At 43.6% G+C, this 26489-nt stretch overlaps 1 protein-coding gene across 1 annotated transcript; it reads left to right on the top strand.

Moving 5' to 3' along the window:
* Nucleotides 1–610: 610 nt before the first annotated feature.
* LOC140722720 (ribonuclease inhibitor-like) lies at nt 611–3958 on the top strand. Its single transcript, XM_073037414.1, has 5 exons — nt 611–767; nt 2346–2432; nt 2582–2752; nt 2908–3075; nt 3240–3958. Exons 1-5 carry the CDS (start codon nt 619–621, stop codon nt 3325–3327), a joined length of 663 nt encoding a protein of 220 aa, XP_072893515.1. The 5' UTR covers nt 611–618; the 3' UTR covers nt 3328–3958.
* The last annotated feature ends 22531 nt before the right edge of the window (nt 3959–26489 follow it).

The following is a 26489-nucleotide window of genomic DNA, read 5'->3' as shown; positions in this document are numbered from 1 at the left end:
CAACTGTACTCCTACTATATTTACAACATCCTGAAAAACCACGGCCGCGAGATTGAAAACCCCCGTGATGTGTTACTCAGGGTTGGTCAGATGGCCTTCAGAGGAGTGTTTGAGAAGAAGATTGTGTTTACAGATGGTGATTTGATCAACTACATTCTACACCCTTCCCAGTTCCTGTCTGGGTTCCTGATGGAGCTTTTGGAAAGAGAAGATTCTGCCCGATGTGTGGTGTACACGTTCCCACACCTCACCATCCAAGAATTTGTAGCTGCACTCACACAATTTCTGAATATATATCCGGGGAATATCCTGAAATCCCTCACTGAAGCCCACAACACCATAGATGGGCGATTTGAGATATTTCTCCGTTTTGTTGCTGGTCTCTCCAACCCAATGACAGCTCGGGGCCTGGAGGAGTTTCTTGGTCCATTCCATCATCAAACAATCTGCCGAGTGATTGAGTGGGTGGAGGAGAAGGTTAAGTACCAGATACATAACGCTGCTGGTGAAGATGATACAAGGAACCTCTTGAACACATTGCATTACCTGTTTGAGTCTCAGAATTGTGAACTGGCCCAGGCTACACTGGGATCTGTGGAAACACTTTCATTCTGTGAAATGCCACTGACCCCAATTGACTGCACGGTCCTGTCTCATGTCATCGGACTCTGTGATACAATAAAACAGCTCGATTTCTGGAACTGCCGCATTCAGTTTGAAGGTATAGAGCGGCTGGGACCAGGGCTACACAAGTGCCAGGAGTTGAGGTAACCAGCTCTCTCTCTCACTCTGAAATGTGAAACTGTTCCATTGTGCTGTTTCAATGTGAAGGAAATTGGGTAAAATCTGAGTAAATCAGATCGTGAAAATTTGTGACAAATGACCATTGTACTGGTCAGTAATTCCCCAATGACAGCAGGGTTCTGTGGTTCTTTCTGATGGGATTTGGAGTCCATCAGATCATGAACAACCGACACTGACTGCAGGAGGTGTGTAGGAACTTCACACCCTCTTCCCATTGAGAGACAAGAGAGGGTCAGCTGACTCTCCCAGTGAGAGGTTTAAAAATGCTGCTGTGAGATTGCCCTCCCCTGTTCTTCCCTGTGTGTGACTATTTCCATCACGCCACCTGTGTGACTTTTCTCAATACCCAATACCCAGTAACCATGTGGGCAGCCTCTCTCCCGATTTTGGACCTCAGTTTAGATCAACTTCTCCCATGGATGTATGTCCGCATTACCTCCTCTTGTGGGAACATCTTTTCTCATCACTATACTCCTGTGGGATCTCTGTTCACCACTTCCATTCCCACTGTTGGACCTCTCTGCACGAGCTCCACTCCTCCTGTGCATTCATTTTTCTCCATTGCTCTGTCGGGTCTCTCTAAGCCACCCCATTTCCCCTGTGGGGATCTCTCTTCCCTACCCCCTTTGCCCTGTGAGTATAACCCCTATCCCCCTTCCTGTTGTGGGTTCTCCCTTCTACATCTTCCCCCTGTGGGATCTTCATTGCCCACCCCCTTTCCCCTGTGGGGGGGATCTCTCTTCCTCATTCCCTTCCTGTTGTGAGTTCTCTTCTCTTTTCCCCATTCTCCTCCCCTTGTGATATTTCTGTTCCCCATCCCCATTACCCCTGTGGCAACTCTCTTCTCGATTCCTCTGCCTCCGGTGGGATCTCAATTTCCTCTCCCCCTTTGTTCTGTAGGATCTCTCTTCTCCATCCCCTACCTCCAGCTGGATCCCTATTCTCCAACTGCTTCCTCCTGTGCGGATCACTTTCCCATCTGCCTTCCACTGTGGTGTTTTCTCTTGCTCATCCCCCTTCCTCCAATAGGGATCTCTCTTCCTCATTCCACTTTCTCCTCTGGATCTCTCTTCCCTTATGTCCATTCCTGCTGTGTGGAATCACTCTTCCACCCCTACTCCCTTCATCCTGTGGGACTCTCTTCCCCATCCCCTTCATCCTCTTGGAATCACCTCCTCATTCCCCATCGCCCTATGGGAAGCCCTCTTCCTCATTCGCCTTCCTCCTGACGGGATCTGTGTGCACGTCCCATGGAGATTTTCCCATCCACAATGCCTCCTCTCAGAGGGACGTTCTCTCACCATTCAACCCTGACCCTTCTGACATTCTCACATCAGGAACACTATACTAACTGTTGGGGAAGGAGACAGATTATAAGAAATTACAGTCACACTAACACTAAATTACTGACATTCGGTAGTGACATTCAATCAGTGATTTACTGAAGGGTTTCCTGTTTCCTGAAATATCGGAATGAGAGATATTATCTCAGACCCACGGTCTCAATCACTTTGTTCATTAGTTTGTCTCTTTGTGTTTAGACTAGGGGGGAACATCCTGGGAGATTCAGGAGTGAAACTGGTGTCTGCAGCATTGAGGAACCCTAAGTGTGAAATACAGAAACTGCGGTAAGTAACAGACTGTGGGACTGTGTTTACAGTCTCTGGGTGTCAGAAATTAAACATCAAGCTCATCAGTAATCATTTTACTGATAAACACTGGGAATTCCTGATGTCTCCTGTCTGTGTGTCCTTCACCCTCTCTCTCTCATCCCCAGGCTGAACGATGTTGGTCTCACAGATACTGGTGCTGAGGATCTCGCCTCCGCTCTCAGCGCAAACCGAACACTGACGGAGCTGAACCTGAGTGTTAATAAACTGGGAGATTCAGGAGTGAAACTGGTGTCTGTGGCTCTGAGGAACCCAGAGTGTAAAATAAAGAAACTGTGGTAAGCAGCAGACTGTGGGAGCTTGTGTTTACAGTCACTGGGTGGCTGACATTTGACATTAATATGATAATAATTGTGTTCCAGATTAACAGTGGGGTTTTGTATTGTCTCCTGTGTCTTTGTGTTTTTTCACCCTCACTCTCTCTCATCTGCAGGCTGTGGAAGGTTGGTCTCACAGATTCTGGTACCGAAGATCTTGTCTCCACTCTCAGTACAAACCAATCACTGACAGAGCTGGCCCTGAGATCAAACTCACTCACAGACCGATCTATCCCCACTCTTCATCAGCTCATACTGACAGTCCCGAGTCTGGCCTGTATCGAGTGAGTGTTCATGTTAATGCTCAGTGTGATAAAATATCAGCGGATCCATAGGTTTACCGGTGATATTTGTTTGTCAGCGTTGTTGAAATTTTAACCCCAGTCCGCTGTTACAGTAACTGTTGTATCAGTTGTTTATTTCCTCTTTATTCTTCCATCCTTTTCAGGCTGTGGAGAAATCGCTTCAGTGAGACTGGGGAGATGGAACTGAGGTCTCTGGAGAAAATCAGACCTGGACTGACAGTGACCCTGTGAACATTTGCACCCAAGGGATGGGGACATTTTGTTCGATTCCCGGCCATCTCCTTTAATGACAATGCTCCAGGTTTAATTCCCAATGGTTCTAATGGATTTCGTTTCCAACCAAGCGCTCTTTGATGTCAGAAGTGTTTCCACAGTCATGTAATTCCCCTTTCTGACCAGTGGTGCTGTATGCTGGATGCCCCAGTCTTAGTGCTCATTTCAGTGAGTTCTTGTGGAGTTACACAGACTGAAAGAGCCCAGAGGTGGGGCTCAATCTGGGACATGAGTGACCCGGGGTGGGATTACTCTAGGAGAGAATACTTTTGCTCACTTTGCTGAGGGAGGTACATTCAGCAGTCTGGCCAATATAATGACGTTAAATGGATAAATACTGTACCTTGGTAGCAACCCTGGAACTGCAGTGATCTTGGACACAGCCCTGAAATGTGATTTTATAATCAGCGGTTCCCTGATCTGGGGTGATGGTGAGAAACGGGACTGATTATTCAATCTGTCACTCATTGTCACCAGTCAGTTAATTGTGTGTGACTGAGTGAATCTGGAACAGCTTATTTATTCAGCAGGTTACGCGTTGTTTAATTTACATATGTCATAATGAAATCAATAAATTGCTATAACTTCCTGTCTTGGTGTTAGACTTGATCTGAGGTTCCTGCTGCCTGGTGAACACCATGCGGTAGTGATCCAGAGCTTCACTCCAGGGCAGTGTCTCACCTCCAGGCTTAGGGAAGTCTGGTATCCAGGATCTAGTACCCCCCACCCCCCCCCCCATGCTGATCCCGTGCTTTTCTAGCTCCTGCTCCCCCACAATTTCATTGGTCCATCCCCCCCCCACTCCTTCATCGCTCTCGCTCTGGCGCTTTCTCTCCTTCCACCCCCACGCATTCTCCATGCGTACACTGCCCGGCCCCAAACTCTGTCCAAACTTTAACCACAACAGAGCCAAAAATCCTGCATTTTCTGCCATCCTTTTGACTATCTGATACTCTTAAAAGTCCTAAAAGTATCTGCCTCAATCACCACCCACCGCAGTTCTCCCAGACACATGCCTCTCTCTGTATAAATAAATCATCCCCCTTAAACCTTCCCCCACACCGTAACCGTGCTGATCTTAACATCTCTTTAAAGTTCCCAAGGAATCTGCCTCGATCACCATCCAGGCAATGTAGTCCACACACACGCAGTCTGTGTAAGAAAATAAACCCTGCACCTCACATGTCCTTTGGAATTATCTACATCTCATCTTTAACATATGCCCTCTGCTATTTGATGTTTCAACCATGGGGAAAATACTGCCTGTGCTTTATATCCATGTCTCTCATAATCTTATGAACTCTAGCAGATATACTCATAGCCTCCCACGATCCAGAGAAAACAATCCCAGTGTGTCCAATCTATCATTATAGCACATGCCCTCTAATCTAGGCAGCACCCTGGTTAGCGTCACCTGCGTCCACTGCAAAGCCTCGATGTCTTTCCTCTGATGGGGCCACCAGAGTTAATTACAGACTCACTAGAGTTTTATAAAGCTCTCTATGGTAGTTTCTTTCCTGTAATACTAGCAGCCGTTATCTCATTAAGCAACCTCGTGTGCAGCACCTTGTCCAATGTCTTCTGAAAAAACCAATAAACAATATCCACTGACTATCCTTTGTTGATACTGGTTGTTGTTTCCTCCGAAAACTGCAACAGATTTGTGAGCTATGATTTCCCATTAAGGAACCTCTGCAGACTTTGCCCAGTTTTATCATCTATCCCAACACCTCATCCTCCAACATTTTCGTAACCATGAATTAAGACTAATTGGCCTATCATTTACTAATTTTGCCTTGCTCCTTTCTTAAGCAGTGGAGTGACGTGCAATGTCCAGTCCACAGGAATCATTCCAGATACAAGTGATTCCCAAAGGGCACCATCAATGCTTCCATGATCTCTTTAGCTACTTTGTCATGGTGCAGTAGAGACTGTATTGACTGACTGTATCACAGATTGCCATGGAAACAGCAATGCATCTAAACAGAAAATCCTACAAAACGTAGTGGATTTGGCACAATGGTTCACCGGTAAATCCCTTCAAACCATTGACCTCACCCTGACAGTGTGGAGCTGAGAGAAACAGGCCAGTTTATAGATATACCTCTGAGAGATACCGTTCAGAGTATCGATATGCTCTGAATGAATGGTACTGAGAGATACTAGTCAATGAGAGAGTGGGACTCAGAGACACTGGCCTGTGTACAGACATCCCCCTCAGCGTGTGCAGCTGAGAGACACAGGCCAGTGTTTGGATATACCGCTGAGAGTGAACTGAGACTTACCGGTTAGAGTATAAATATGCCCGTGAGAGACACTGGTCAGTTCATTTATATAGCCCTGAGATAGTGAGTCTGAAAGATACTGGTCAGTGTATGTATATACACCTGAGACAGTGGGGATGAAAGGTGCTGGTCAGTATCCCATCAGCGAGAAGGACAAAGAAACGCTGGGTCTATGTCGATATACCCTGAGAGATTGTGAGACGCAGGCCAGCGTACTGATATCCATTGAGCGAGGACTGTGAGACACTGCCCGACCACCTCCACCACCTCCAATCAGTGCACAGGACTAGACACCAGTCACTGTATAGATTGGGGTTTGGGGGAGATATATACAGAGAGGGGGGGGAGAGAGAGATAGATGCGGGGGGAAGGGAGGGAGGACAGTGCAAAATAGATGCCAAGAGGATGATTTTCTGTGTATTGGGGATGCTGAATAACAGGGCAGCAAATACAGTACTAGACGAAGTATATCTCTAAGTGTTATATGGTTTGAGAGGTGTCTATTTAAATGTGAGGAGTATTATGAATAAAGCGGATGAGCTTAGAACGAGGATCAACGCTTAGAGCTATGATGTTGGATGGTGCAGAGGCATCAAGTGCAACACCTTAGATGTTTCAGAAAGGATTAGGAGGGAGGCAAAAGAGGTGGGACGTGGCACTGTTGATCAGAGATATTGTCACGCTGCCGGAAAGGAGGAAGTCGTGGAGGGGTTATCTACGGAGTCTCTGTGGGTGGCAGTTAGGAAGAGGAAGGGGTAAATAACTCTACTGGGTGTTTTTATAGACCACCCAATAGTAATAGGGACATCAAGGAGCAGATAGGGTGACAGATTCTAGAAGGATGTAATCATAACAGGGTTGTTGTGGTGGGAGATCTTAATATATTCCCCAAATATTGATTAGCATCTCCCTAGAGAAAGGGGTTTAGATGGGGTGGTGATTGTTCGGTGTGTTCAAGAAGGTTTATTGACACAATATATCGACAAGCCTACAGGAGGAGAGGCTGTACCTGATCTGGCATTGGGAATACAACCTGGTCAGGTGTCAGGTCTCTCTGTGGGAGAGCATTTTGGAGATACAGATTACAATTCTATCTCCTTTATCATACTATTGGAGAGGGATAGGAACAGACAAGTTAGGGAAACGTTTAATTGGAGGAAGGGGAAATATGAGGCTATCAGGCAGGAACTTGGAAGCATAAATTGGATACAACTTTTCTTGGAGAAATGTATTGAAGAAACGTGGAGGAAATGTTCAGGGGATATTTGCGTGGGGTTCTGCGTAGATACGTTCCAATGAGAAATGGAACATGAACCGTGTTGTACAAAAGCTGATGTAAATCCATTCAAGAAGAAGAGTTCAAAAAACTAGGTAATTATAGAGATCTAGAAGATCGTAAGACGAGCAGGAAGGAGCTTAAGAATGAAATTAGGAGAGTCAGAAGGGGTCAGTAGAAGGCCTTGGCGGACAGGATTAAGGGAAACCCCAAGGAATACTAAAAGTATGTGAAGAGCAAGAGGATAAGACGTGAGACAATAGGATCAATCGACTGTGACAGTGGAAAAATGTGCATGGATACCCGAGGAGAAAGCAGAGGTATGTAATGAATACTTTGCTTCAGTATTCACTACGGAAAAGGATGTTGGCGATTGTCGGGATTACTTGCAACAGACTGAAAAGCTTGAGTATGCTGATAATAAAGAAAAGCATGCGCAGGAGCTTTTGGAAAGCAACAAGTTGGATAAGCCACCCAGACCGGACGAGATGTACACCAGGCTACTGTGGGAAGCGAGGGAAGAGATTTCTGAATCTCTGGCGATAATCTTTGCATCATAAATGAGGACGGGAGAGGTTCCGGAGGCTTGGAGGGTTGCAGATGTTGTTCTCTTATTCAAGAAAGGGAGTAGGGATAGCCCAGGAAATTATAGACCAGTGAGTCTTTCTTCAGTGCTTGGTAAGTTGATAGAGAAGATCCTAAGAGGAAGGATTTATGAACATTTGGAGAGGCATAAGACGATTAGGAACAGTCAGCATAACTTGGTAAAGGCAGGTCGTACATTACGAGCCTGATTGAGGTTTTAAGGAAGTTCCTAAACACATTGATGAAGGTAGAACCGTAGGTGTGGAGTACATGCATTTTGGCAAGACATTTGATAAGATATCCCTTGAAAGGCTTATCAAGAATGTACGGAGGCATGGGATCCAAGGGGACATTGCTTTGTGGATCCAGAACTGGCTTGCCCACTGAAGGCAAAGTGTGGTTGTAGACGGTTCATATTCTGCATGGAAGCCGGTGAGCAGCGGTGTGCCTCACGAATTTGTTCTGGGACCCCTACTCTTTGAGATTTTTGTAAATGATCTTGATGTGGAAGTGGAGGGATAGGTTAGTAAATTTGCTGATGACACAATATTTGCGATGTTGTGGACAGTGTGGATGGCTGTTGGAGGTTAACGTGGGGCATTGATAGGATACAAAACTGGGCTGAGAAGTGGCAGATGGAGTTCAACCCAAATAATCTGAGGTAGTTCATTTTTGTAGGTCAAATATGTTGGCAGAATAGAGTATTAATGGTAAGACTCTTGGCAGTGTGGACGATCAGAGGGATCTTAGTGTCCAAGTCCATTGGGCACTCAAATCTGCTACGCAGGTTGACTCTTTGGTTAAGAAGGCATATTGTTTATTGACATTCATCAATCGTGGGATTGCGTTTAATATCCAAGAGGTAATGTTTCAGCTATATATACCCTAGTCAGACCCCACTTCGAGTATTGTGCTCAATTCTGGGTGCGTCACTACAGGAAGGACGTGGGAACGTTTAAAAAGGCTAGGATTCTTTACCGGTTCTAAATTCGAAGCAAGAAGTTTGTGAGTGGGATGGCTGAAAGGATATTCGTCGAGAATGCATTTTACTGCTCGTGGTAAAGAGAGGCAAGACTGCGCAGAAGTTGCTGATGGAGATCCTAACTGGTTTAGAGTATATAATCTGGTGTAATAACAAACGGGAAAAGATGGAGAGATGGCCAATCGTCACGAGACTGCAAAGGTTAAACCAGAAAAAAGGGGAATACCCTCGGATCTGTCAGTTTCAGACACCCGACTATGAACTTGAATATCACCCCTCCCCATTATCTAGAAGTTCCATGTGACATGGAAATAAAACAAGTTGTTGTTGTGGTTTTCTGGCATAGTGACCGGCAACAATAGCTGTAGCAACAACAAAAACCGAGGGAACCAGCGGTTCACTGGGGGAGCTGGGTTCGGAACAGCACAACCCAGGGACTGATAGTTTAGAACCAGATTCACAGACCAGGTTAAGAGACGGAAATCTGATGAGATCATTCGGGGCCAAGCCGAGGAGGGGCCGCTGAACAGCTCAGACTGGTTGTTCAAGACTTATTTTTTAATCCATTGCCTAGAGGTGTCCAGAAATTGATTAAGGAAGCCACTGGAAGTTCCTGGCCAGGAATAGAAGAGGATTTCCCTCTGCGCCACAAGAAGCACAAGGGGACTGGCCCCCTCCAACGGGGATCGAGGGAATGGCGATTGGAGTCCTACTGACAGAATGAATGATTGGCTGAACAGAGCAAAAGCAGCCATTCTCGCAAGAGCCGGGTAACACAGTGACTTTGGAGAAGTGGCTAGATGTCAGCAAAAGAAGTTGGGTGTGGGTGGACTGTTACTGATTTTATTACCTGGTTTAGCGATACTTGGCAATCGAGCACAAGGATACTGCTGGCCGGAAACGACACACTGGCAGTGAAAAAGTTAATAAATTGTCTCCAACCATTCTTTTAAATTGCACAATCTGGAATGTCAAAATTAAAATTGGGATAATGTCACAGCATTCCTCATTAATATGGATAGAAATTGACTGTTTAAAAATCAAAAGGTTTCAATAGCTACATTTAAAGACAGAGAACTGTATAGAATATACATCCTGATATTTGTTTCTTCACAGACATCCACGGAAAGAGTAGAGTGCCCAAAAGAATGAATGACAGTTAAATGTTAGAGCCTCAAAGCTCCCTGTAACTCCCCCCTCCCACGCAGAAGCTGCAACAGAGCAACGACCAGACACCCCCCCCCACTAGCAAAAAAGCATCGGCAGCAAAGCATCAACAAATGAACAGACTTGCAGTACCCCAAAGACGACTTGTTTTTCCGGTAAATGCATAGTTAAACTGGCTATAGAAGCACTTGGTATTGTGCTGTCGTTGGTGCTCTTTTGGAACTTGCTAGACAATCAGTAATTTACTGTGCAGATTGGGGAGCTGACATTCAGAATCAAGTATATTATCCATGTAACGAATGTGCTCAGATATTCAGTCACAGTCTGTGGTTAGTGATGGTTTGGTCCCATTTTTGACTTGACTTTTGTTCTATATGACGACTTTATATATGGACCTTACTGTTGTCTCCGAGATGCGAATGGTTTTGCAACGACAGTGGCTGTTCAGTCAGGGAAAGTTATAAATAAGCAAAGCCATAATCTGTGCCGATGTTCATGGACCTGAAAATAAAACGCATTTATAACATAATTTCCGTCATTGAGGGAGTAGACCTGCAGTGACGTTATCCGGGTGGCTAATGACACCTCTGAATAAGCAGTGTGATCAGCGATGCGCCTCTACCTGTTCTGATAGTACTTTATACTGTCTGTTGCTCTGATAGTACTTTATACTGTCTGTTGCTTTGATAGTACTTTATACTGTCTGTTGAAGTCACGTTTCATTTTGAAGGGCGAAACTACGCCAGTGATCACACTGAAGTTCGAGAAGAGCAATAAAATGAATTGCCTCGTACTTGTTAATCTTCACGAATGACGGTGATATAATATTTGGTTCATTGGCAAGTTTGCTCTCATTTGTGAAATACATTTTTCAGTATGAAATTAGCAAGAAATTGTGGTGGTCAAGGGAGTTCACTGACTGTCGTGAGAGAAATTAGTGGAAAGTCTTTTTTTCAGCATATCGTGGTCATACGATCACTCGTGAAAAGCGCTGTAATTAGAGGAGTCTAAATTTGCAATGTAAACGAAGAGTTAGAAGCTATGGAGGAGGACACAATTAATACTTGTCATTGGCGGTCGTCACGAAGACAGATTTTACAGTTGCAGGATTCACCAAAGGAAGGAGGAAATTCTGTTGCGAATCTCAATCAATAAAGTCGATATCTTCAAATAAGGATAAATCCACGAAGCTGTGAGATCTTATCCCACCTTGTGCTTAGTTGCAAGAGCCGAATGAAAAAATTCCCAAAGACATAGAGAGTTAAATCACAGAAACAGTCTCTTCGGTCCGTGTAGTCATGCTGAACTATTCGGCCTAGTCCCTTCGACTTGTACCTGAACCATAGCCTTGCAATCCCCTCCCAGCTATGTACCTATCCAAATTACATTTGAATGTTGTGTTATGACTGTGAAGCAACTCTGAGGGGCCGAAGGGTACAAAGTCGCGCCCTCCTTTTTGAGAATCGCAAGATCGCTATTAATTCGGGTCTGGGACCCAGGAAATGAGAGAGAGACGTCCAAAATACACAAGGTTTGGAATGTGTCCTGACCTCAGCGAAACGGAACCACTGATAACGGCTATTGTCTCTTGGAGACGGAATTGTGTATTGAGTACTGTACTATTCATTGAAACCCCTCAGGGGACAACCAGAGTGGTCTGGTTGAGGGATTGCATCATCCCAACCTGATTGACATCTGAGACCCCGTGAGTAAGGATAAAAGAGGGGTTTGGGGAACAACCCCTTCAGACGCACCTGGAAAAACGCTAGAGATCCTGTAACAGCGTTTAATAGCGACTGCCGGTGGGGGCTCGTGTGCGTCCTCCCTTGCCAGGGTAGCGGGCTCACCACGGAAGAACGGTTTAGCTAAAGGAGAGGTCACAATTGAACGGCCACGACAAAGAGACACTTGACGGATCGAAATCATAAAGGTTGGGAAAACCCGTAGCGGTAACTGTTCCCATTCTATTCCTATTTCTCTCTCTCTCCAACAAAGTGCAACACAGCGACAACCAAACGACGGCAGCTTGTGGAACTGCAGTGACATATTTCCATCGGACAATTCATTATCCCCTAGACAACGATAGAGCTTATTTCTTATTCTTTATTATACCCACACTTTTAGATTTATTATTGACAACGTATATTATCTGTATATTTGCATTGATATTATTTTTGTGTATTTTTACTAATAAATACTGTTAAAAATAGTATCATCAGACTTCAACGGACGTCTCCATCTTTGCTGGTAAGTGACCCAGTTACGGGGTTCGTAACAACGTGGGGCCTCGTCTCGAGATTTGATACCAAATTGGAGGGCCAGTAAATCGGACTTTTAAGTCCAAACTTGGATCTGGTTGCGCGGGTAACCAGACCTGAAACCAGCAAAGATGGACGTAGACAAATTCATAGAAAACCCCACTCTGGAGGCGCTAGAGGCTGCCACAAAGTCGGACTTGGTAAATATTGCCAAAGGACTAAACCTCGCAGAGTTGAGATTGTCAATGAAAAAGCCGGGAGGTGCGGAGGGCCATAACTCAGTATTATATTGTGAAGAATGTGTTTGCAGCTGAGGTATTGGAAAATATCCCTGCCAAGGTACCAGCTAGGGGGACGGCTCAGTTAGAGATGGAGAAATTGAGGCTGGACGCGGAACAGAGGAAGAGGGAGCATGAGCTCCAGCTAGAGCAGGAAAGAGCTGAGAAGCAGAGGGAGCATGAAATTAAGTTAAAACAGCTGGAAACAGCTGAAAAAGAGAAGGAAAGGGCCGAAAAAGAGGAGAGCCGAAAAGGAGAGGGAGTATGAGGAGAAGGAGAAACAGAGGCAACATGAGATGGACCTGGAGAAGTTAAAGCAAGAGCGAAGAGCTCAAGGGTCAGACCGAGAGGAGAGATTTAATGTTAGTAGGGAGTTTAGGTTAGTACCTCCGTTCGAGGAGACGGATGTTGATAGTTATTTCTTGCATTTTGAAAAGGTGGCAGTGAGTCAGAAGTGGCCCAAAGATCAGTGGGTGGCGTTGTTACAAAGTGAGTTAAAAGGGAAGGCAGAACGGGCATATGCGCGTTGTCCATGGAGGAGGAGGATTCTGAGAATTATGAGAAAGTAAAGGAGGCCATTCTTCGGACCTACGAATTGGTACCTGAAGCCTATAGACAAAAGTTCAGATATTTAAAGAAAGGGTGGAATCAGACGTATGCAGAGTTGGCCTATGAGAAGGGTGTGCTCTTGGATCGTTGGTGTGCAGCAGAAATGGTGGAAGAGGATTTTTGGCATCTCAGGGAGTTAATTCTGATTGAGGAATTTAAAGGTTGTGTTTCGGATGATATCCGGATGTATTTGAATGAGAAGCCGAATAAGTCCATATCCGAATTTGTTAGGTTCGCAGATGAATATGCCCTAACCCACAAGACAAAGTTTTCCTCGAATAAAAGTTACCAGGAGGACCGTGGGAACGGTAGAGAAAGCCCGCCGGCTGAGGCAGAGATCCAGCCGGGAGCTAGTGGTAAAATTAAGGAGGAGGAAAGGCAAGATGGCAGGAGAGGTCCTGGCTTGACCTGTTTTAATTGTGGAAAGTTGGGTCATATTGCATCTAAGTGCCTTGCTCCGAGGAAGGAGACAGGAAACGGAAAAGGAGCAGTCCCTACAGGATGTATTGTGGTGATCAGTAAATCGACGAGAAAGCCCCAAGTAGACAGAATACGAGAGTGGCCTGAGAAGTTTATTTCAGAAGGAACCGTGTCTGTGAAAGAGGGAGACACACCAGTTCCAGTGCGGATCTGGAGAGACACTGGAGCTGAGCTGTCATTGATTCGCAGTACGGTACTAGATTTTGGTCCCGAGACTGGAGAGGTAGCTTTGAGAGGCATAGGAAAAGGGACAGAAGCTGTGCCTTTGCATAGGATCGTTATAAATTGTGAGCTGGTATCTGGACCAGTTGAAATAGGGGTGCGATCAGAATTTCCGAGAACTGACGTAGACATCCTTCTGTGTAACGATTTAGCTGGTGGTGACGTTTGGTCGGCCATGGAGCTGACGAGCCAGCCTGTAAGTGTTGAGGACCAGCCCCTAGATTCCAAGATCTATCCCGCATGCGCGACCACTCGCAGCATATCGAGAAAGGCAGCTGAGAAAGAGGCCAGTATCGATTTGGCTGAGACGTTTTTACCGACCCTGTACCAAGAGGGGTTACAGGATGGTAAAACGGAGAATAGGAATCTGAAAGAGAGTAAGGGAGATGAGGTAGACCTGCCCTTAGCCAGGAGGAGATTTATAGAGGCACGGAGTAAAAATGAGAAACAGAGAAGGCTGTTAGAAGGTCCAGGGTTGGACATGGATGATCTGTCTGGTTTGGCAGAACTGTTTGAAGAAGTTGAAAATTTTAAATGTGTTCCCGATAATGAAATGAGGGCAGTCCTAGATGAAAATGATGCCATTACGTTGAAGAAGTCTGCTGGGTTGGAAGATGAGGTTGTTTCAGCCCGCAGGGTTGAGTTTACTCCGGAAGGGAGTTGCCCAGAGAGTAACTGGGAGGATCAGGGGCACTTAGAATTTGAAAAGGGTACGGGTATTGAAAGCCTGGAAGGGGCAGATGTCCCGTTTGAGTGTATTCAAGATGTGGATGCATGTGGTACTGAACCTAGTAATGGAACTCAGAAAAAGTCTGAGGTTTTTGATTCAGTTGAAAAGGAATGCAGTCCCTGTGGGTCAGATGGACTTGGTTCAGTGAAGAAAGGGTTAACCGTGGTACTAGTGGGAAGCCAGAATTCCCAGTTGTTTGCGTTCGAAGGTGTGTTAAACGTTAGTGAGGAGATAAAAGGTGGTGAGGTGAATATTATTATTGAAGGGAAAGGGAAAAGTGTAGTTCCTAAATTGAATGAAGAAAATTTAAAGTCTGGATTGGTGTCAGAAGCAGTAACCAGGCTGAAGGGACAATGGCTTGTTAACACGGTGCCTGCGAATCAATTACAGGTTGATTTGGAATGTAAAGGTGCCCCACACACTATTGTTATTCAAGAGTGTGCTGTGAAGAGGCAGAATTTGAAATGCTGTTTGGACAAAGAGGGATCGCTTGAAGATCTTAAATTGAAAACTAATAGAATGAAGGGCCCTGAAGATAAAATTAACGACTTGCTTAAAAATGAAGAATTGTGTGGAAATTCGTCAAATGGGCTAAGTTTAGGAAAATTGTTGATAAAATAACTCCTATGAAAGGAGCATGCAAAAGCCTATTCCACACGGGTGCGCAAGCTAACCACGTGGGAGTTAACTGGAAAAGGGGCGAGGGTTGACGGGATGCCACTTTAAATAACAGGATCCGGTTTTAAGGGATTTCGACAAAGCACGTGAATAATAAAGACAACCCCATGGAAGATTGACTGTTAAGTTTGAAAGTAAAATAAAGATTAGTATTTGCATGAACTTTTGTAGTATACACGTAAGGTAAGATCACAGCTCTTTAGTATTTTGCTGAAGAAAAAGAAAAGAATAGGTGGTTATTAAATTGGAGTCTGATGCTACAAGAATTTATTAAGGTACAAGATGTTAAGATATTAGAGGAAGTGAGAATGTAATCGCTAACTGTTTAGACGCTGAATTGAATATATAACTGTATTACTCTGTAGTGAAAAAAACTATTTTCTATTGTGTTAGATTCTGAAATCCTGTAAGACTCTGTATTAATTAATTTTACCTATGCTAAAAATCTTAGAAGGAAGGGGGTGTTATGACTGTGAAGCAACTCTGAGGGGCCGAAGGGTAGAAAGTCGCGCCCTCCTTTTTGAGAATCGCAAGATCGCTATTAATTCGGGTCTGGGACCCAGGAAATGAGAGAGAGACGTCCAAAATACACAAGGTTTGGAATGTGTCCTGACCTCAGCGAAACGGAACCACTGATAACGGCTATTGTCTCTTGGAGACGGAATTGTGTATTGAGTACTGTACTATTCATTGAAACCCCTCAGGGGACAACCAGAGTGGTCTGGTTGAGGGATTGCATCATCCCAACCTGATTGACATCTGAGACCCCGTGAGTAAGGATAAAAGAGGGGTCTGGAGAACAACCCCTTCAGACGCACCAGGAGAAACGCTAGAAATCACGTGACAGCGTTTAATAGCGACAGCCTGTGGGAGCTCGTGTGCGTCCTCCCTTGCCAGGGTAGCGGGCTCACCACGGAAGAACGGTTTAGCTAAAGGAGAGGTCACAATTGAACGGCCACGACAAAGAGACACTTGACGGATCGAAATCATAAAGGTTGGGAAAACCCGTAGCGGTAACTGTTCCCATTCTATTCCTATTTCTCTCTCTCTCCAACAAAGTGCAACACAGCGACAACCAAACGACGGCAGCTTGTGGAACTGCAGTGACATATTTCCATCGGACAATTCATTATCCCCTAGACAACGATAGAGCTTATTTCTTATTCATTATTATACCCACACTTTTAGATTTATTATTGACAACGTATATTATCTGTATATTTGCATTGATATTATTTTTGTGTATTTTTACTAATAAATACTGTTAAAAATAGTATCATCAGACTTCAACGGACGTTTCCATCTTTGCTGGTAAGTGACCCAGTTACGGGGTTCATAACAGTTGAAATCTTTCACTTTCACTCACCACTTACTCTGTCAGCTTGTTCGGCTCTCACCACACTCTGTGAAGAAATAGACCCTAATATTCCTTTGAAACATTTCACCTTACACCCTTAACCAATAGTCTTAACGAACCTCAGTTAAAAATAGTCTGCTTGCATTTAACCTATCTACACCGTCTAAAAATTTGTAATCTCTCTCAAATCACGCATCAATTTCTTGTTATTGAAGGAATAAATCCCTAAACTATTTATCCTTTCCTTATATCTCAGGTTCTCCAATGCCATTCGGCTTTACAATTCAACCGCCAAGGGTAAGATATGTTAAAGTGCTGGGGTTAGGACTGAGCTTAAGTTACCATTCAATGTATTTTAGTAAACTATTTAACTATTTAAGAACTTTTAAAAAGCTATTTATTAATGCTTTTTGAGAGGGTGATTTTAGATGCATATCATATTTATACTGAGTTAAGTATTGTATGTTATAGGTTTTGCTACAATAAGTGTATGGGACATTGGAAAAAATGTTGAATTTCCCCATGGGAATGAATAAAGTATCTATCTATGTATCTATCATCTATCTCAAGACCCAACAACATCCCTGTAACGTTGCTCTGCACTCTTCCATCTTGTTGATGTATTTCCTTTTGATAGGTGACCAAAAGTGCACAATATACTCCTAATCAGGCCTCACAAACGTCTTATTCAACGTCAACATAACATCGCAGCTCCTATATGCAACATAATGACGTATGGAAACCAATGTGCCAAAAGCTGTTTTTACGACCTTGTCTACCTGTGATGATACGTTCTATAAATTATCGATCTGTATTCCTTGATCCATCCATTTCACCGCAGTCTTAGTTGCCCTAAAACAATGTATACGTCCTCCAAAATGTACAACAGTTTCCTCTTATCTGAATGTAATTTCATTTGTCTCCTTTCAGCCTATTTGCCCACCTGGTCCGTTGACTCAATGGTTTTAATGCTGGTAACTTGAGGACAATGATAGCAGATCTGTGCAGAGCCTGAAGGGAGAAGTCATTTCTGACCTTTAAATCCATACATAACTGCAGGTAGCAACACGGATTTCCTCTGGATTTCTTTTCTTTTCCCAGACGGGAGTAAGCACAGAACGACTACCTGGATACAATTGAGTCCGGGAGCCACTGAATAATGAATCACCATCCCAGCATTTCCATCTAAACTACAATATGCACATCCTTTAATTACACGAGACACAATATCCAGGAAGAAAGATGTGATATCGCTTTACATCCTGTATTCATTGGAATTTAATGGAACGAAACTTAAGACACATCTTCACTATATCTCGGTACGGGTGAGTGTAATGATTGTAAAGCAGTAGGAGACTAATAAACCCAGACAGAACACAATCTGGATAGATCTGGGTCGGCTGTAGTGAAACACAATGAGGCTCGGGGTATCGCAATTATTGACAGACGATAGCCAGTTTTTATCCCAAGGTAGGCGTCTTAAGTCAGGGACCAAAGGTTATGAAGGGTATCGAACACAGAGAATATTAGATCTGTTTCCCCACCGGGAAATTTGTTACAGATCTGAAGCACTTTACGTGAGCTCCCGAAAGAGAGCAGAGAGTCCGACAGCACAACGGAAGTATCTGGATGGACATTTGGATCGTAGGGACATGGAAATATCATCATCAAGTTCTAGTCAGCGAGAATTGATGACACGGAAATGGTGTGACACCTTTTCGTAATCTATGAATTTTCGAACCCCTGGATGACCTTCTCTTCTGTCTGTGGTTCGGGCCAGAGAACTGAATATGGGCGCCTGATCTCTCCAGGGCCGGCGACTCTCCATGGTGGGGAGACTTTTTTAAACCTGTTCTGTGTTACACCGCGGATGGTTGGAATTGCAATCGGTTTAATATTGTCACCTACGCAGAGGTACTGTGAAAATCCAGTCGAGTGTACTGATCGTAAACATCAAATCATTATATAGAGGAATGAATAGAACAAGGTAAAACAACAGCAGTGCTGAATAGAGTGAAGCAACTAGAGGTACACGGCACAAAAAGTAGACAAAATGAGGAAAATCACAGCGATATCGACTGGGAAGTAAAGGGTCCACGTCAATGTACTCTGGGATCATTCCATAATCTTACATCAGGTTTCGACGGCCCTGGAGTTGTATTTAGCATAGTATTGTACTTTTAACAATGTTTTCCCGATCTTGATTGCAAGGAACATCCGCGAATCACAGTGAAGCGGATGAGTATCGAATCCAACAAGGTTAACGCCGGGCTCCACTGGTGCAGAAGTTGCCTACAATGCGGGAAGAATTAGTCGGGCAAGGCCGGACTAATCCGTGCAGCCCTGCCATCCATGTACCTATCCGATCTTCGCTTTTAAAGTTCGAAATCGAAATCGCATCGATGAGTTGCGATGGCAGCTCGTTCCACACTTTCACCCCCTACTTCACCTTTCACCCTTTACCCATGACCTCCTGTAGTTGTCCCCTACACACCAGCAGAATAAATCCTGGTTGCATTTACCATATGCATAATCTTAATTGTGTAAATCTCTTTCGAACGTCCCCTCAATCATCCAGGTACTAAGTAATAAATTTCTTACCTATTCAATATTTCCTAATTAATTAAGCATCTAATCTTTCCTGGCAACATCCTTGAAATATTCAAGTCTAACTTACACCTATCGTGTAGGTAAATGACTAATCTGCACGTTACTTCAAATGAGGCAATACTAACGCCTTAATCTCGCAGCAATGAGAACCACTGGATATTTTATTACGATCTTCAGCTGTTCTCTGAACTTTGTCTGGGTGACGGCGTAAAGAGCCGTGTTTGTGCAGCAGCTCAGAAGCTGCAGCATCGAGCCCAGATCACTCAGATATTCAGGAGGAGGAGTCGATGTATAGTAACCTAATAGCCGGTTCCACGCAGAATTCACGGTGTACGGTGCCCACAGCAGGACGAAATTGCCAGTTATGATTAGCAGTAAAACAAGGGATTTCCTGCGGCACTCCATCTCCGGGTCCCTGGCACCCTGTCCCTTGTCAGCACCCCGGAGTCTCCTACGCCCTCTGCTGGTGACTAAAACGTGTCTGACAGTTAATCCATTCGTCAGGAGAACCAGCAGGAATGGGATTACAGGGGTGAGGATATAATTCAATAAATCTAAAGACATCATGATGGATAAGGAGAAATAATCCCCGTTTACCAAACAAATAAATGGAACAATCATCAGTGCATAATACCCTGAGAGCCGGAAATACCAGTAAATGTTCTTTAAACAGCTGATTACTGACATTGTACCCAGAATCAGAGTCGCAGTTTTCCCAGTGCAATATTTTGTTTTCAGCTTTTGGCAACAAATGGCCACAAATCGATCAAATGTGAAGGTGACGGTGAACCAGACTGAACAATCTGTGGCGATGTGAAGCAGGACGGCATGGATGTTACACACCGGTGTAGCCAGAGACCAGAAGAAAACTGAGAACGGCGCGTAAGTATTCGGAATCTTGCTCAATATCAGGTCCAGGACAACGACCAGAAGATCCGCCGCTGCCATGGCAACCAGGTAGCGAGTGACAACTCTGGAGAGACCGCATTTTCCTCGGTACAAGATTAAAATCGTCACCAGGTTCACTGTGAGGAGAAGAAATAATGCGAGTGTACACATCGGGAAACGTTCGCTGGTAAATGGACATATAATTCATCTCATTTGAAACTGTACTTAGTCACGTTGGCAAATCATTGCGTCTCAGGAAGCACATATTCGTGGAGAAAATCAATTATTAGCATTAAATCACAAATTCGTTCAGTTAAAACTCGAGCGGAATTTGCGAATACGTACTTCCCAAGAAAGAGCATTGATTAACACAGAAAACGATCACTGATTGTTGGTGAATTTCGTACAAGTTGAGGGAAAAGAGGTAGCTGGGCCATTAAGTAGAAACTGCACAAAACTTGTTTGCCATTAACTAGATGTCCACAACACTGACTCTGTTCAAATCAAAGACAGGTTCCCGCCCCGGATCGTGATAAAGTAATGTGCAGAGGTTTGAAGCATATGTAATATAGCTGGGATGCCTCAGACTTTTAAACACGACTTTTAGCGTGCTTACAATCTGGCGGGAGCAAAGGATGTAGGTAAAGGACAGGGTGGAGATGTGGGACAGGTGGTAGAGAAAGAGTGCCGGGGTGAGTTGTCGCGGGTGCAGACACCCCGAGCCCTGAGACACCAGACCAGGTGATTTGATAGGAATCAATTGTTTTACTGATCATTACAGAATGTCTTCCTAGCTTCCGCTCCCACACCCTCTTCCTTCTCGTTTTCCCAAACATGATTCCCCTCTCGCTGCCCCCACCCCTCTCTCAGACCAAAACAGAGACCCAAATCAGAATCAGGTTTATCTTCACTCTCTCATGTAAAGAAGACAGCCAATTTGTTTGTGGCGGCATTATGGTGCAATACATGGAATTACTGCAGTACTGTGCAAAGGTCTGGGGCATGCTAACTATATAAATGTATCTGACTTTTCCACGGTCCTATACATTAACCAATAAATACTGTCACTGGTCATGCTGTCATCAGTAGCTCGATGAATTTGCTCACTGAGCGAGTGACTCAGGGCAGCGGAATCTCATCAATTTTCACTCGACGTTTAACTGATTCGAAACATCTGACCTAAAGCTTGAAGAAATTGGTGAACTGTCCAGGACAGGATCTGATTTCGCTGCACCAAATGTTGTGATCACAGATAGAAGGTTAAATCTGCAGATTGTATTTCCTTGGAATAATTCATGGTACTTTATACCCTTCAGAAACACAGGCCCTTATTAACGCATTTTCCTCCATTATCTTTCCCTTTCCTGACGAAATATTAGTTACGCACACGGATGTTCTTCTTTTGTAACCAAATCAACGCACGGCAGTGAGAATACCACGACGTTTTCATAGTCATTCAGTTTGCAGAAATGTATCGATTTTGAACACGAATTGAGTTCACAATATAATACAAACTCAGATGATAATAAAAGAATCATCTCAGGATATTTTTGAGTCGCTTTTGGAGACTGGAATCTGTTTTAGGCAACGACTACCGTAAAACGCCGAGCATATGGACGGTTCGTGGAAATTGTGATCCCTTTTTCTTTTGTTGAAGAATATTTAAACGGAATTCAAAGAATAATCCCAAACCTCGAGAGATAACCCCAAAACTTATGTGGTTGATATAAGGATCAATGATTTTGAAATGACCGGAGAATGAGAAAGGCGGGGGTGTTCAGAATCCGATGTCTCCTTTGAGAGAAGACCGGCTCTCTTTGCTTTCATTATTACAGCATTCTGATTTGTGTCATAGAACAAAGGAATATTCTTTATGCACTTTGATGGAGGCAATAAAGGAAAGTGGAAACTTTCTTAGGGGCGAAACAAATGATAGTTATATTGTGGAGATGGAGCTGCAGTGGGACAAATGCTGATGGTGAACCGTGATGACAGAAACAGGGGTTCCCTTGACATCGCGAGAATGAACAGTTGTTTCCGGGAGGAGAGGAAAGGCGGAATGTTCCGTTTGATGATACGGTATTCATGTACGAAGCTTCAGCACGCCCGTGGACTGTGGCTGGTGCGCAGTGACCTTGACTTGTGGAAGACACAGTCTGAACAATTGCTTACTGGATTAGTGCGGATTTGGAGATCAGATTGCAGTGGTCACGGGAAGTAGATATCAGAGCGGTTGCCTTTGGGAATATTGCGCTTCTGGAGATCAGATAAATTTCAATGGAGACACAACGCGATGAAACACCTTCATTCAGCAGCACCTATTCCTGTGGGGAGGATGGAGAGACTGAAAGGAAACAACGTTTACAGAGCTAAAATAGAGCTTTGACGTAATTCATTTTGAGCAACGATTAAACAGAGTGTGCCGATCAGATAGATGTTCATTTCACCAGCACAGTTCCAAGAGCCACAGTGAACAACATCGGTTGTAGAATTTAAAGCGCTGAAGCTTTCATATCTGGTGCGTGTGACAGCAGCAACAGTTCAAATTCGCGGTACACATTAGAATGAAAGTAATGTTGGATCATTAAACTTTAGAGAGAGACTCACCGGGAAGAGCAACCATAGCGAAGACGGTGTAGAAAATCACCAGAATGACTTTTATTGCATACACGTTTCGGTGTTCTAAGGTAATCCACTCATAATTCGCAAAGAGAAAATGAGCAGCCCAGAAGACATACTGGCGAATTCCCGTTAAGTTCCGCGGTGTTATCTGCCGACTCTGATCCATTTCGGAACCAGGAAATCTTCGTTCCCCAAAGTCTGACTTCTCTATCCCGCTTTGTGGATCCGTCAATCGCTGTCAGTGCGGGGGTGGAGGCTCACGCTGATACTGGGAGAATTCAGTGAGTTGAACGTTATTAATAGGACGGAGAAACTCTCTTGTGACGTTGAAACCCTCTGGGGAAATCACGTTATATCAATTTTATCAAATATCAGATACAGTTAACCCTTCCTGCATCGCAGCCAAATGGATTGAGTGGGGATGTGCTACTAAATAATTTCGTACATGAAAATTGTATAAATTCATAAGTTGTTTAGAAACAATTCGGCAGGTTTAGCAAAATTAAGCGGATTAACAGGATGAGGACGCTTCATCAGGACCGCTCCTGCTTGTTTCTCTACCATTTTTACCCTGCTCAAGCATATTTGAAATGGTATTCATCAACCTACTTCAACCACGGTCGATGCATATCCATAACTAAAACAGTTACAGATTGTTCTCTAGTAAATATCTGCTTTCACTCTGTCCATTACTGCATGATTTATGAGGATCTGCTAAGTGATGATTCCGAAGAGGAAAAACATTTATCTGTGCATCTGATAGACCAGGAGCGGCAAAAATACCGCCGTCCTAGTCCGTGTGCTGAGGGGTCTGTCTGTAACAAAACCCTGAGACATTTCTCTCCTATTCGAGTGACCGCTGGATTTATATTTCATTACAAGCTATTCTGAATAAGTGAACGGTTTTACTGTTTTGTCTTTGGTTAAACACTCCCTCTTTGCATCTTATCGGATGGTTCGCCTTTAGGTGTATTTCACGACAGAGTGTGTTCAAAGAAATGTCGAGAATGATATTTCAACCATTGAGTAGATATATATGGAAAACGTAGGACATCAAAACTTTGTCTCCGAAACAAATCTAGAAATGAGCAAAGTTTCAGTTAACATCTTACATTATCTTTACTCCTGCATTCGACCTTTTACAGAAAGTCACCTCTATTGCTGTTTATTTCTACTAATCTGTGATATGCAGTTGCATACATTGACCTTCACTTTGCATCTTGTATGTGTTCAGCATCATCGAATAGATTATATTTTGCTAGAAGAAGTTTATCATCATTTCAAGATTGATTAGACATCAAACAGCAATGCAGTGCAATTGGTTTGTCGTATTAGGTGTTACTTTGTCATAGTGGCCAACAGTAGTATTGCCGTCTCTACTGAAAGATGGTTCTGGAAAAAAGGTAAGGTAACATCGGAGGTGTCTCTGAAGTATCTATAAATGCGCAGACTCTTCTGTTTATTGAACTGAAGTATGTCCCTTTCACAATAAGCCTGTGCTGCATCCCTCCCGATCTGTATAGCTCGTTCTTATCTGGTCCTTTGGAAATATTCATCTTTCTCTACCAATGCCGTATTTATATTTTTCACAACATTTAAAATGACATAGCTTATTTTCATATTACAAAAACAAAGGTGTACCCGGTAAGCATTCAACTGTTGAACTCCAACAATTTAACTGCAGCTCTTCTGCACTGTAATTAATCATACATGTATTGTGCATTAATTTTCTCTTGCTATCCTCGATAAAACAGAAGCGGCCACATTTTTTCTCAGCATTCAGCAAAATGAATTTTAAAATGCCAGAACATCGCTAAGCCAAATATGGGATATTTTAAATGTATATTAAAAATGTTAGTCATGAGGCATCGGAAAATGGCAGTTGTGTGATGCTGTAGATCCTGTGCGTCAGAAAGTAATGAAGTAACGATAGTATTAGTCTACCCAATTCCGAGCATTATTTTCAGCTCTGATTGCAATAAGACATAGGAGCAGAATCGGGCTATTTAACCCATGAAGTCTGGTCCAACTTTCTATCATGGCTGATTTTTTATTCATCTCCACCCCATTATCATGCTTTCACGCCTTAACATTTGACCAGCGTCCATCCGGCCCCGATTAATCAGAATCTATCACCACTTATTTAAATACAATCAATGGTTTAGCCTTCACAGCCGTCCTTGGCTATGAATATGAATTGCATGGACTCACTATGGCAGGGCTGATGAAATAGCTCCTCAGCTTTCATCTAAATAGAACCATCCTCTCCACAACAATTCACTGTAGGAATTACCGCATTCAATAGATTTCAATGAGATTCTTCCACACCGCCCCCTCCCTCCCCACCACATTCTTTTGAACTGCAGCAAGTACAGGCCCAGAGCCATCAAATGCTCCTCATACGTTACAACTCTAATTCCAGGAATCTTTATCGCAAACCTGCTCTGGATACTCTCCAAAATCAGCACGTCTTTACTTCGATTCGTTCGTCCTTTATGTGCCGTGTCATATGACATGCATGATCATTGTCTCTCCATGAGCTTGACCTTTCCCGGTAATTTACTATACAGACAGTGTCTTCACAAATCGGATGGCACCAGCCGTTATCAGTATTCTTTGGAGATTTTCTTCCTGGCATCAGTTGTCGCATAACCAGGACTTGTGATATGCACATACGACCATCCTCCAACTGGTCCCAGGGCCTCCTGTGTGCCTGGCTGTGGGGAAAATAGTTGCTACACCTTGTCCTATGGTGAGCGCTAGCCTTACAGATGGAAGGGACCTCTTACTATGCAGAGACGTCAGAAATTCTCTTAAATAAATTTCCGGAAACCGCTCATAACATACCAAATGCGGTCTGACCGATGTCTCAGAAACATCAGCATTGCATCCTTGCTCTAATATTCTGTTCTTCTCGAACAGAATGCTGATTTACACTTGCCTTCTTTAGCTTCGGCTCAAACTACAAATTGCCTTATAGAGAATTCTGCACAAGGAGAACCAAAAACACTTGCATTTTTTTTTTTACTTTTCAGTGTTCTTTAAAAAAAAAGTCATTTCCTTCATTCATGTTACCAGAGTGTATGGCCACGAATTTCTTTACACTTTATGCCATCTGCTATGTCTATATTCATTCTCCCAATCTGTCCTTTTGTGAACTCTCTGCTTCTGGAACACCGCCTGCCTCTCCAGCTGTCTTTGTATCTGTTGCAATCTGTTGCACAAACCCAACTATTCTGGCATTAAAGTCATCTGGCATTGACATACGGCGCAAAAAGGAGACGTCGATACCAACTCCGCATAACATCAGCGACACTGGTAGATAGCCAGTTGATTCTGACTCGTTGCCTGCTGTCAATCAACAAATTTTCTATCCATGCCGCTATCTTTACTTTTTTTTCTCTTGTTCAGCGGTTAAAGGCCTTCTGAACCTCCAGATAAACATGTAGCAACCATTTTTGCCTCTTCTGCATGTTATTTTTCACAGAATTCACACAGATTTCTCAGTCAAGATTTTCCCTTAAAGAAGCTATGCTGACGTGGACCAGTGATATCCTTTGCCTCCAAGAGTTCCGAAATCATATCATTTTAAAATGAACGCCAACATCTTCCGAACCACTGAATGCAGTCAAATTGCGTATAATTATATTTCTTCAGTCCCCTTCCATTCTTAAATTGTGAAGTGGCAGTTAAAAATTTTCCTTCGCAACAATTTCATAATCTAATGATTATTGATGTCTTTTTTTTTTCCTTCAAAAGAGCTTCAGTTGCCCCTTTCAGAACGCTGTGGTATAGGCATCTGATCCAAGTGCCTTATCTACCTTCAGGCCTTCTCCTTCCCAAGCTGTCTTTTCGTAACTATCAACATGTACTTCCGAACCGTGAAAATCCCGAATTACTGGCATTATGCAGGAGTCTTTCTCAATGAGGGCTGACGAGAAGTGCATAGTAAGTTCATCGGCCATTTCATTATTACTCTCCAGTTTAATTTCCTGTGGTCGGATATCTACTCCGTTATTCTTATTATATCTGAAAAATAACGACTTGTGATATCATATTTATGTTATTTTCCATCTTACACACATATTTTCAG

The sequence above is a fragment of the Hemitrygon akajei genome, unplaced genomic scaffold (assembly GCF_048418815.1).
Source record: "Hemitrygon akajei unplaced genomic scaffold, sHemAka1.3 Scf000086, whole genome shotgun sequence".
NCBI classification, from domain to species: domain Eukaryota; kingdom Metazoa; phylum Chordata; class Chondrichthyes; order Myliobatiformes; family Dasyatidae; genus Hemitrygon; species Hemitrygon akajei.
This window is presented reverse-complemented; position numbering and strand designations above follow the sequence as displayed.